Source organism: Salminus brasiliensis, chromosome 21 (assembly GCF_030463535.1).
Source record: "Salminus brasiliensis chromosome 21, fSalBra1.hap2, whole genome shotgun sequence".
NCBI lineage: Eukaryota > Metazoa > Chordata > Actinopteri > Characiformes > Bryconidae > Salminus > Salminus brasiliensis.
In genome coordinates, this window is record NC_132898.1 from 27300655 (window position 1) to 27313562 (window position 12908).

At 41.4% G+C, this 12908-nt stretch overlaps 1 protein-coding gene across 1 annotated transcript; it reads right to left on the reverse strand.

Moving 5' to 3' along the window:
• Nucleotides 1-1084: 1084 nt before the first annotated feature.
• On the reverse strand, nucleotides 1085-6879 carry LOC140543186 (solute carrier family 2, facilitated glucose transporter member 9-like). The gene is made up of 11 exons (XM_072666217.1): nucleotides 6763-6879; nucleotides 6464-6624; nucleotides 5929-6053; nucleotides 5581-5710; nucleotides 4933-5081; nucleotides 4163-4350; nucleotides 3875-3985; nucleotides 3514-3615; nucleotides 2440-2515; nucleotides 2230-2357; nucleotides 1085-1267 (listed from the first exon to the last, which is right to left on the reverse strand). The coding sequence occupies exons 1-11, from the start codon at nucleotides 6877-6879 to the stop codon at nucleotides 1085-1087; spliced, it is 1470 nt and encodes a 489-aa protein (XP_072522318.1).
• Nucleotides 6880-12908: the final 6029 nt, after the last annotated feature.

Genomic DNA, 12908 nt, shown 5'->3' on the forward strand with positions numbered 1-12908 from the left:
CACGACTGTGCTGAGGTTAATCAGATGACAAAGATTTGAGGTAAATTGTTTATTTTATTATATTAATTACAAACATCAGAGTCAATTTCCATTCTGCCAGCAGAATGGGCACGGTAGAGCCTGCAGGAAGAGCCTGAGGCCTGCTGCACCAAAGCATTAGGAAAATAATTAAAGCAGAATAATCATCACAGCCTTTCAACCTAGTGCGGTCCACAGCAGGGGTGGGGTTGTGATCGGTTCATTTTTTCATGTGATTCCTACGACTTATCACCTGCCTGTCTAAAAAAACTCTTCTCCTCTATGAGAATAGGCCCTACAATAGAACCCTGTGGGACTCCATAAGATAAGATGCTAAACCAAACAGTTACCAAATCATTCACAGCAGATTCTGCATTAGGAATAATAACTGAATAATAAATAAGGGATTCATGAAGCTCACTATAACCACAATAATAAGCTGAATCACGTTGTGTTTTTGGTTAGAGAAGAAAAAGTACTGTACAGTCTTAAGTTACTCGGATGGTTAAATAAATTAACTAAACAAGACAAAATTCCTGTGCAATATTTACACTCATTTTGCAAGTTCGGACCACGCCTCAACACATGGTTTTAGTATAAGGAGAGTAAATATTACTGTAGGAGGGAAATGAACTCTGGGACTGGGCTTCTGAAGCAGCTACACACAAGATATCCTCAGAGTGATATCACTTTATGCTCAACTGAAAGAGACAGGTGGGAGGTTTGCATCTATTCTTTATAGTTTATGCTTCAGGCTCCCGAGTGGCGCAACTGTCTAAGCAATGACCTTTTAAATGTAAATCGGCGGCTCTGTGCGATTGGCCGAGAGGCTTTTTAGGGGCATACTTTCAAGTAAACACTGTGATTGGCTGAGTCCATCTATAATCAACATCAAATTTGATGACGTTGACGAAGGTCAACTGCCAGCTAGTCCCATTTTTCCGCTCACATTCTAGAGAGGGACACTTATAAGACGTTAAGACTGGAAGAGCTTCAGACGTGGTCCTCCTTCCAGTCTCACTAACTCTAATATTTGTCAGCACATCACCAGCTCGTCGATTGTTTCTTACAACCTCGTCTCCAAGCACACGTCAACATTTGATGGGGCACACAGTTGGATGTTCTTAAAATCTTCAGAGATTTCTAGTGGAGTTTTACCCTTCGTCTCTGGCAGGAGGAAGTAAAGGTAGAGTGATATGGCCAAGCACACGCATGAGAAGAACATGAAGCTGAAGGACTTCAGAGCAGCCTGAGGAACACAAGAAGAGCATAATTTCAGCTTGTGTTTAGCTGACATCTTCTGCCCGAGCACAGACTGTATATACACTATATGGACAAAAGTATTGGGACACATCTTCTGAAATGAAGGGCATTAAAAAAGAGTTTATCCTGCTTTTGTTGAAGTAACTGTCTCTACTGTCCAGGAAAGAAGACTTTCTACTAGATCTTGGAGGAGCATTTGATTGCATTAAGCAACAAGAGCAGCGTTAGTAAGGTCAGGATGTTGGATGACCACCACCCCGTGTCATCATCCCCAACTTATCAAGTACAAATTTAAGAAACTGCACTGGATTGTTTTTAGTAAATCCAGTATCAGCATAGGATCTGAACTTTGTTAGACTCCATTCTTCTCTTTTCGGGAAGCTTTTGTCTAAAATAAAATCTGATAAACGTCGAAAGTTAACTAGAATTGAAAGAATAAAATAATTAATTATCCAAATCCACCAATATTGTACTTCCATGTCATGTGCATGTAGCCGAGTATTCTGAATGAATTTCTACCCTCCTCTGAGGCAGACAAATACACCCAAAAGCCACTGAATGACTAAACTCCTCAATCAAAGAGAATTATGGATTCTGGACTTTGGATTTGATAACGAGCTCCTGTCTTCAGTCCAGTTCTTTTACTGAGAGCAGGTTTAACTGTGTGACAACGACAGTGTAAATAATTAAATAGCGATGTCTGTGGACAGGGACATGGACACCTGGTCTTAGGTCTACTGGAACACTTATGTCACAACAAGCAGAAAAAGGTCTCAGACTGGTCCTCCAGGGCCCAAAGACGTAATCGGCACTGTGTCAGTGATTGAGCAAGAACGTGGACCATCTAAAGGGGACCCGTTTGAGAACCTCTGCTTTGAGGCACATAAAAGACCCAGATGACCCTGGGATTTGAATATCCCAAGGGTGGCGAGGTGACAGAGGACTTACTAGAAGGAAAGGGAAAATGAAGCCCAGCACAGAGAAGCCGACCCACATCAGAATCCCGATGAACACAAACGCAGCCGATCGATACGACTGGATAAATAGCTCATGGCTGAGCGACGGTATCACCCCAGCTGTCAATCAAATAAATAAATAAATCAGGAATGTTCATTATTTCATAAGCAGTCTGTGTAAATGTGTGTGTGTTAAGTTTACCTGGACCTCCTCCATAAAATATCACAAAGAGGAATATGAGTCCGACAGTGCTGTAAGGAATCCAGAAAGCGTAGTCCTGGTAATGTGGGAGAGGATTTATGAGTAACACTTCAAAACCTGTTCATTTTTATGATATTACAAAAACTAAAGTAGACATACTAAACATGTGGACAGGGGCGGTTTTCTGGACACAGGTTAAAGGAATGGTCCCACCTGTTTTTCATATTACATTTATGTTTCCATTTGTTTCAGAGTAACTTATTACTTAATTCATTACTTAATTCATTAGTAAATTATGAAAAACTATAAATGTAAATGTTCCTTTACTACCTTTAATACTATATGGGCAAAACTATTGGGACACCTGCTCAATCATTGTTTCTTCCGAAATTAAGAATATAAAAAGATTAAAGAAGGTTGATTCTGCTTTGTTGGAGTAACTGTCTCTACTGTCCAGAGAAGAAGACTTTCTACTAGATTTTGAAGGAGCATTGCTGTGAGGATTTGATTGCATTTAGCAAGTGTTATTTGGGGGAAGGTTGGGGTGGACAATAGGTTCATGTTTGTCTGCTCCAGAAAGTCCTATTCTATTATCAGTACTTCTTTACCGGGACTAGCTGTGTGTGTGTGTGTGTGTGTGTATTTGCACATCTGTTTCAAGTAATGGGTGCAACTGAAATAACTGAAAGCATTTATTAGAAGGGGTGTCCACAAACATTTGGACATATGGTGTATTTTAGGAGTTTATGGTGTTTCTGCTAAGCTGCTTTTGGGCCCTATATTTCTGTATGTATGTATTATAATATTGAAGTAAAACCCCAGGGGTGTGACTCTTGGTATCTTAAAGGAATAAGAATATGTTTATGTGCTTAGATCTCTTAAACTGAAAATGAATCTTAATGATTGCTTAATTATTGGATTAATATTTATATATATTTATATTTATATGTATTTTATGTGTATATATACATATAATTAGTACATGTGTTTGGAAGCGTAACTAATGGGCTAATTGATCCATGTCTAGTATGCCTGATTAAAGCATATCAATGATGTTGGATGAAAGACAGTCACCTTCAGCTCCAGAGTGAGGGTGATCAGTGCCATAATGATCGCCATGGACCCAAAACCTCCCCAAAGCAGCACTCTCCTGCCCACACGGTCAATCAGCAGACCCTGTGTGTACATCGAAATTTGAACACAATGAAAAGATCAACTGCCAGTTTTGCATCATGTCAATTAATTATTCAGGCCTTTGCCTCATAAGTTTCATTACTTAGTAATAATGCTTCATAACAGTGTCATTAATGACGAATAGATCTCATTATGGGAACTCATGTGTACTCAAGAATTGCTTCTATCCAATGTTATATTCAGTCTTTAAGCATGTGTTATGAAGCCCCTATGAAGGTAGGCCTCACGCAAGTGAACTCACGCATGTGATGTTGGTGAGAACTTCAGACGCCCCAATCCCCAGAGTGACATAACGGATCTTATCCACAGGAATTCCTGCCTCCTCGAAGATGCTGAACGCAAAGACGCTAAACTGTGCAAACAGAGCAGAAGGGATTAGAAGGCCTCATAGAACAACACAAGGTCCACACGAGAACAACAGAAGGATCAAACCAAGAAACTTGGGTCTCCAACCCAGACCTACTGCAACTGACGGAAGCAGGAAAACCTTAAGCAGTATTACAGCTACGTAAAAAGCTCTGGGACTTACTGCAGAGATGCCGCAGAACTGGATCGCCATGTGGATGAATAACACAGTGAGAAGTTGCCAGCGTGCGCTCCGATCCCTCAGGAGCTCCAGCAGAGTCTTACTGCGCTCTCCTTTCAGAGCGGCCTTCTCTACCTGCATCTCCTCGATCTCCAGCTTATAGTCGCCTGGTCCCCACAGACACTGCAGTGCTGCACATAAGCAGAGAACACAGCAAGGTTCACTGAATAGGCTGTAGAATATATAGAAATAACATATGTATAAAATACACTATATGTCCAAATGTTTGTGGACACCCCTTCTCATGAATGCATTCAGCTACTTTAAGTTGCACCCCTTACTGACACAGATGTGCAAATTCATACACACACAGCTTGTCCGGTCCCTATTGAGAAGAAGTATCAGCAATAGAATAGGACTCTCTGTGGCAGATAAACATGAGCCTCTTCGTACCATGCCTAATGCCAGGTGTGGGCTAGAGGGGTATAAATGCCCCCAGCACTGAGCTGCTCCTCTGCTCCTCCAGAATCAAGTAGAAAGCCTTCTTCCCTGGACAGTGGAGACCGTTACTCCAACAAAAGCAGGATAACCTTTTTTTAATACCCTTGATTTCAGAAGAAACAATGAATGAGAAGGTGTCCCAATACTTTTGTCCATATCGTTTTATCTAATCCTATTTATCTAAAATTCATGTACAAACACAAATTTCGCTGATTTGACATTCACATTTACCTGCATTTGAACCAAACAGTCTTTTTTTAGTAAATACACACCTTTTTTACACTGCTCAGTGTTTTCCTTCTCTATCAGTAAGTATCTTGGTGCCTCAGGAAAGAACGGCAGTGTTACCATCTGAATTATGGAGAAAAACACTGGGATGCCGAGCAGGATATTCCACCATTCCTCGCGGCCCAAGAGCTCGCTGTGAGAGCAGACAGACGTATGAGTAACAGTACAGCACCAAGAGGAGCTGAGAGACACAGTGTTCATTTAGGAGTGTCCAGTGCTGTTCTTAACCCATCTCCCCCCCCAGGTTTCAGCTTTACAGTAAAAACAGTAATCACTACTGGGGCTGATTACCGTACATGGGTTTTTAATATACTAACAAGTTTGTATATCCACACTGCACTGAATAGGTATATATATATATATATATATACATTGTATTCATAAAGTTTCAACACATCTCTAGGCAGATAATTTGATGAAATATTATATAAATAGAAATTATAGTATTTTTACAATATGTTGGAATTATTTATTCTTTAAATAGTGAATATGACTTCTGAGGGCGTCTTTTGGTGTCTTGTTTAGTGTATTTAAATATGTATAGTATTTGCTATAATTGCATGTATAATAACACATTCAGAAGGTTTAGACGCCCTTGTATTGCACATTTTCCATATAAAAGTTGGCCTCACCTTAGCCCCAGGAACTGGCCCATCAGCTTGCCGCTAGACATTAAAACAGCAATTGAAAGTGTGACCGTCCCTCTAATTTTCTTGGGTGAGCAGTCTCCGAGGTAGAGGATATGGATGTTAAAACCTAACCCTTCATTAAAAGAAATGAAACACACAAAAAGCCATGAGCTCCAGGACAACTCCATCATGAAGATCAACGTTCAGAAAGTCTTATTACAGCTTATCCTGAACGGCTGCAGCAGAGTCTAATGCTGTAGTTCACAAGGAGTTGTTGGACCAGTACCAGTCAGTGGTTTGGATACACTTGACGTTGACAGATATTACAGTCACCTTGAGAAAGTGAGTTACCTGAGGTGAAGCCAAACAAGAAGCGAGCGATCAGGATCATCTCGAACGAGTTTGCCGCTCTACAGGCGGCCATGATACCAAAAGCCACGATGTTGACAGCGTTGTTGCAGATCATGGCTCTCTTTCTGTGGGGGGTGAAACAGTAATAGCAAAGTCAATTATTTAATATTAATAATTTTAACAATCCTATTGCTTATCCTCCTTAAATCAACTTTCAATTTTGGCCCAAGAAGTACTACATTTATATACAGAGGTGACTGCTTGGGGCCCCAGGCTGACAGACTTTAAACTACAGCAGCGGCAATGTGCAAAGTTCGCAGTGATAGTAGGAGAAACCTAGGAGAACCCCCCCCCCCCCCCCTTACTCCACTCATAGTACACACAGTTACCAGAGAATATGCAGTATTGTGGGTAAATATTACAATAAAAACATTTCATTTCACAAGCGCTGCACCACCGGCATTGGGTTTCCATGGAAGTTGTAGTGGTTTATGAGGATTGCTATGTTAACTGTAGTGAAACCCTTAAATCTCACCTGCCCAGTTGGTTGGTGACCCAGCGGACACTGACTGACCCAAGCAGTGCGCCAAAAGTGAAGACGGATGTCACAGCGGACCAGATGAATGTGACCGTGTTCTCTCCTGGAGCTTCTCCATAGCGCTGAGTCCAACTGCTGTTTATAAAGCGCTTGATGTACTGCGGACAGAGCATGGGTTTTCTGATGAGTATTGATGATTACAGCAGACTGTAAAACATCTCAACATGAGCTAATTACATTCAGCTCAGCCTCAGAGCCAGTTCCTCTCTTCTAAAACAGTTAAAGAACATACTAACTGGAGACGGCGAGCTAATCAGCGTGTTGTTGCATCCCATCGGAAAGGATCCTCCTAGTGCGAGAACTATGATGAGGAGTAGGGCTTTCCCCCGAACCTGAAACAACAGAAAAGACATTTGACGCTACTAAAGGAGCCCTAAGGTGTATTTCCTTGACTTAGTAGATTAATGAGAGTTCAGTACATGACCTCAAACACTGTTGTTCCTGCTCTAGGCCAAAACAGAGCCTAGGGCAGGGCAATTCACAACCCCCTAAGCCTTTACACCTCCAAAATGAACCCCGTCCCCCACAGAAAGCCTTAGTCAAAGCTGGTGAAGCTGTGACTGTGGGAGAATATGGTGGTGTTGATACTGGAGAGCAGCTCACCACCTCAAGACTCAAGGTTATAGGCATTCAAGTTCCTACAGGAACCAGACCTCATGACCAGGGCTTGTCCTGTGCCAGTGTCTGCGGAAGGGGAGCCGAAGCTTGGCACGTGACAAAGTGAAAGCTCTGGAGGTAAACAGGGATCTGCGCTAGGCTAAAAGCTAATACTAAGCAACTGGCTTTTATTCTCAACATCATCCACTCCCTCGAAAACAAGCTGGCCTACCCCAGCTGAACCAAACTGGAGCTCAACACACATCAGAAGTGAAAGCTCCAGCTTATGTCTTACTGGTAAAACTCTAGAAGAAGTCTGAGGAAATCTGAGGAAGCGAGTTGGGGCTAGGCTAAAGCACTGTCTGATAAGTGTTTTTTGTCACAGTGTAAAAACTATGCTATAATATGTGGGTTCTGTGAGATCAGAACAACCAGCATCTGAGGTAACATAACAGGGTGGTAAATAGGCTGGTTAAATGTTATCTGACCATTTTGAGCCATCACTTATGTTCACTATATGTAAAACATCTGTTCTAACATATGTTATACTCTTTAGTCAACAGCGGTACAGACATAAGACCATAGTATAATTTCCCCCACAAAAAAAGTCATATCAATAGACAGAGATCATCTTTCAAAGCCCTACGATAAGATCTTCTGACAGAATTTGGATATTTAACACTAGTATGAAAATAATTATGCATTACGTCTAACTCTTTCAAGCTCTTGTGTCAAACTTGGTGAAAATACAATATAAACGTTGCCTACCAGTTGCCTCCACAAGCTGTCCATGTCCGTCTACCTGAGCGGCTTTGCGAGAGTGATGATTCGGGTTGACCAGACGTGTATTTAAGACTCTGTTAGGCATCTAGAGCAACAAGATTAATTTTTTACCCAATTTTGAAATGTCTTGCTGGCATGACGTTTCACAGTTACGTTCAATGACTCGGCAAGAATTGACAAATGCGCAGGTGGACGGACATGGACAGCTTGTTGGTTGTTGGCTGGTAGGCACCAAAAAAGTACCCCTAAGCACATGATGTTTTATTGATTTTCTACTGAGGACACTTAATAATAATAATAATAATAATGTTTATTGGAGTAACTAAAGTAAAGTAATCATCAATTATTGCAAGAACAAAAATTTAGTAGTAGTAGGTATTTTAAAATCAGCAAAAAAAAAAGTCAAATTGTGCTCTGAAATCTTTTCAATCTTTGGCACGAACCCAATATTTTTCACAGATAACATGCCCATGTGGAGCCTGGGAACTAGAAAGTCTTGTCCTCAGGGTCCACGTTGGCCCTACGTATGGTTGCCCAACAGGGTCAATGATGGGATCAGAAGGGGTTAAATATGGGCCCCATCTGGGTTGTATATTACACATAGGGCCTAAATATAGGGACATAGGGACCCATGTGAGAAAAAGGTGGGCTGTAATGATGGGGCCCATTTGTAAAGCCTAACTGGGTCCCACTAAAACATATGCACAAACCCACTCAGAACCCATGCCCACCTGGAACCCACCTAGCCCTCGTTCCACCCACATGAGCCCCACATGAGCATGTTGGCTGAGCTTTTTTCTCCCTTGTATCCATAAGCTTTCACAGAATTCACAAATATGGACAGACTGGATGCAGAGCATCTGTATTCATATTTAACATTGAGCATAAATGAGTCTTTGGGAGTCTGGCTGTTTCATCAGTATCTGTAAATCTGTAAATTTGTCCATATTCGCAAGCTTTTTAGAAAACTTGCACAAATACGGGCAAAATGAATACTCTTTGGCAGGAAGTGGTGTTATCCGTTATGCCATGCCAACCCTTTAATTAATGTGATGGCATTTTAGTGCACAGGAATGTAGGCCTGCCTGTAGCATGGCCGTAGCATTATTCATATTTTGTCTGCTAATACCCTCATAATTACAAGGCTATAGTGGACAAAAAAATCAGATTTGGAGCGTTTTTGTTTTTTTGTCACAGGGTGGGACCTTAAAAAAACAAACTGGACAAATTGGGAATGACAGCAACTTTTCTCAGCTTAAAACTTAACAAAGCATGTCACTTGAACAGGGCTGACCAATTATGCAACATTAGCCATTACTATATACCTAACCACTATCTAACCCCAGTGTGGGCAATTCCAGCTATTCCTGCTTAAGCACACCTAACTCACCTCACTTGTTAATTGCTAGATTTAATAGGTCTGTTAAAGCAGGGACATCAGCAAACTGTGCTGGACCCTGGCCCTCGTTGCCCACCCCTAATGTAACCTAACCTAACCTAACCTCATTTTACTTCAGCTGGGCTGTACAGTAATCTACAGTATCGATGGAGTCTATTGGAGTCTGGAATATTGAGTATTCCTAGGGTTCTCTATGCGGCTCTCTTTTTGTGTGTGTGTGTGTTAGCTTATCCATTTCCAGAGCTTTCCTCAGCCCATTGCTTAGAGTTCCCTTCCAACATAATGCCTTACAAAACCAACCAGTCCTTCACTGAAGTAAACCAGGTGAACTGATGGTGGAACTGACGTAGTCCATACAGTGGCTGGAGTTCCTCATCCCAAAAGTATTTGTTGGAGCATCATCCATCATTCCAGAAACACATTCTTCCACTGCTCCACAGCTCAATGCTGGGGGGCTTTATACCCCTCTATCCCACGTGTGGCATTAGGCAGCATGGTGCCAATAGGTTCATGTCTACCTGTTTCAGAGAGTCCTTTTCTACTGGCAGTACTTCCTCTCTATAGTAGCTAGACAAGCTGTGTCAGCAATGGGTGCAACTTAAAGTAGCTGCATACATTCATTACAAGGGGTGTCCACAAACATTTGGACACATAGTGTTGGCATAATTGTGCTTACAATGTTTCCTTATGTGTGGTTTAGGTGGTGCTGGCTAGTAAATATATAAAATGCCTACTGAGGATATGTATATATAATAATAGACATTGTGACCCCTGGTTCTTATGTCCAGGTTGGTAATTCTATGAGTACATTTTCTTATGATGACCCATTTCATCGCAAATCCACTCTACATGGCTTTGACAACTGAACCATTAAATTATATGTGACAAAAAAAAAACGGACAGAATTTGCCTTTAACACATAGGGCCATATCTTACACCCTGTGTGAGGCGCGTGGGGATGCTCACTGCTATCTTACACCCCGCCAACAGTCATTTTTCACACCTTCCGTCTGCGCTATTTAAACAGTAACGGTGCTTGCGAATATATCTACGCCAATGGGCGTGGTGGTCTCGAAATGAGTTGTGTTTAGGTCAAGTTCAATATATTGCCAGTGGGAAACACTGGTTAGCTACACTAACTAAAAATAACCTAGTCAGACGTCAACAGTCAGACGTTCGTTCGTTGCTATCTCGGCAGTGAATTGTCAACACAGGCGAGTGCAGCCCGATGCTCGTATCCCCCCCTCCCACGCTTTACACCTCTGAAATAGCAATCCACCAAAGTCAGACAGACCGCACCTGGCTCTTAAAGGTAACGGCGAGTGACACGCTGGTTGGTTTATTGCACGTCACGCCACAAACAAACCCCTGATAAATTAAGTCATGCCTGACTGTCATTAAAATAGGGCCTTTACTGTTTTCCTGTATTTAACCTAAAGTGGTGCCACCAAGTGGCATTATTGTGCTTGGACCCTGAACATTGCTAAAACCCGACCTGAATTTAGGGCCAGTTTCCAGATCCAGTTTCTGTATTTGTTGACTTGCACCTTAAGGAAATGGTCGTAACTCTCAGTAATGGAACTCTTGATTAATCCTGTAGTTTTTTCTACCTCTTGTGAGAAAAGGACGGACAGCCGAGGCTCAGATAAAACAGCCGTCACCAGAGAGATAGCGTCAGCCCTCATCAGTCCAGTCCAACAGCACAGTGCGTGTATTTAAACTGCAAATGAGGCCGGGCTAAGCAGAAGTGGTGCCTGGCAGCTGTCGATAAGGGGGAGGCCCTTCGGAACAGGAATTAACTGGGGGTCCCATTGGAGTCTTCAGGCATGAAATATGATGGGGGGGATTAATTAATGGAGGTCAGAGTCTTATGCACGCGGACTATGCACAGGTATTTCAGGCCAGTGATGTAAATACGTGGGCACTTCATGCATTAACTCTGACAATAAAACGTGAGAACCCTTAAACTACAGTGAGGGTCTCTGGTTCTATTTATGGCGCTGTTATAAGGGTAATACAGCATATAAGACAGAGGCCCAGTTAAGAACAGTGCTGTGAAATGTGTGCCAATACAGTACTTTGGGTAAAAAGATTGGTTTGGGCACCCCAGGGTGAAAAGTACATTCTTAAGCATGCTTACAGTTTATTTATATCATTTTACACACAGCAAATAGGAAAAAGAACATGAAATGTGGTGTGCAAAAGTAATGTCAGTAATAAATACAGCATATTAGATTTTTTCCAATATATTAAATAAAAAATAATAATAGGAATTGTGTCTTAAATCTGCAGAAAATGACATATTTAAGGATTTATTAAATTATGTACATTTCAACTAAATGTGGTAGACTTCACATAAAGTGCTGCCATAGATTCTTATTAGTGTGTAACAGATAAACATGAGTTCATAAGTCACATTAGCGTCCAGGCTTTTGGACATTAGATCATGTAAACATTGAAGGAAATGTGCTGGAACAGTACATAGGTTGAAATCATTGGAATAATAGGGAAATCAGTTGGATTTGAGCTACAGTGCAGTAAATAAACCAACTAGCACGGGGCGTCCTTTTAACGTTAGGAACTATTTAGTCTGTGAAATATCGTCATTAACCAAACATTAATAAGATGTTCCGGGACTTTCTGAACTGTCTGCTGTATGCTTTAAAATTATGTTTATTTACGACACTCAGAGGACATTAAAGCAACAATATGTAGAATTGGGACCTTAAAATAACAGCTTTAAAATACGCTCCACTGACCTGTAACAGGGACAACAGTGTCACAGTCGTTGCTACTCCAGGTTTGGCACGCCGCTATCTGCGGTATGTCACTTTTGAGAAGCAGACAGGATAAGGCTTGTGAGACATGCTTGTGTGAATTATGTTTGTGTAAAGCAAGCATATTTGGTATTATTACTGTACCACATCAGTCCACATGCTCCTTTCACTTTCACTTTCTTTTACAGTGACATTATAGCTTTCACAGTTCTGTATCTCTCAGCTCGTCCAGAAAAACGTGTCCTTTAGTGGTGGCTCAAATGCAAATGACACTTCCCAGCTGCAGGGGGAGCCCAGGAGTAAGAAATACAACTTTTCCATAGTGTTGCTTTAAGGCTTGATCTGTATTTTGGTCTATTTGGGCCATTACATTGCTTTTTTGATACATTTGAAATTACACTTTGCAAGGTGGTAGCACTCCCTGCTAGGCTGGCATGCTCACACCAGCAATTTAGGGTCGTTTTTGTGGTGTTATGTGTAGAGATTTTATCAGAAACACTGCTGGGGACAGACAGCGCATGCTATGTTTTCGAAAATATCTGGGTTTATGAATGGATGAGGCTTGAAAGGACCATCCATTTTGGTAGAAATGATGTATAACTACATTGTTTATGATGTACTTGAATGTGTTGAGTATGAATATGTTAAGTATGTTTGTTTCAGACGTTCTAAAGTAGGATGTGAGCTGAAGGTCAGGAAAACATCCACAAAATTGGACAAAATGTCTAGGTAAAGAGAACAAAATACATTTGTACATGTTTTATCTATAATAGTATGGATATGTTCCTGGAACGTTGTGAGGACATCTGAGAAGACAGAGAAGTAA

Bases quoted from the DNA above. Each gene is read 5' to 3' on its own strand.
- LOC140543186 (XM_072666217.1), bottom strand. From the start codon at position 6,879: ATGTCTTTTCTGTTGTTTCAGGTTCGGGGGAAAGCCCTACTCCTCATC. The intron at 5,082-5,580 runs GTGAGGCCAACT...CTGCTCTCACAG, and splicing joins GGCCAGTTCCTGGGGCTAAG to CGAGCTCTTGGGCCGCGAGG. The intron at 4,351-4,932 runs GTGTGTATTTAC...GCTTATGTGCAG, and splicing joins CACTGAGCAGTGTAAAAAAG to CACTGCAGTGTCTGTGGGGA.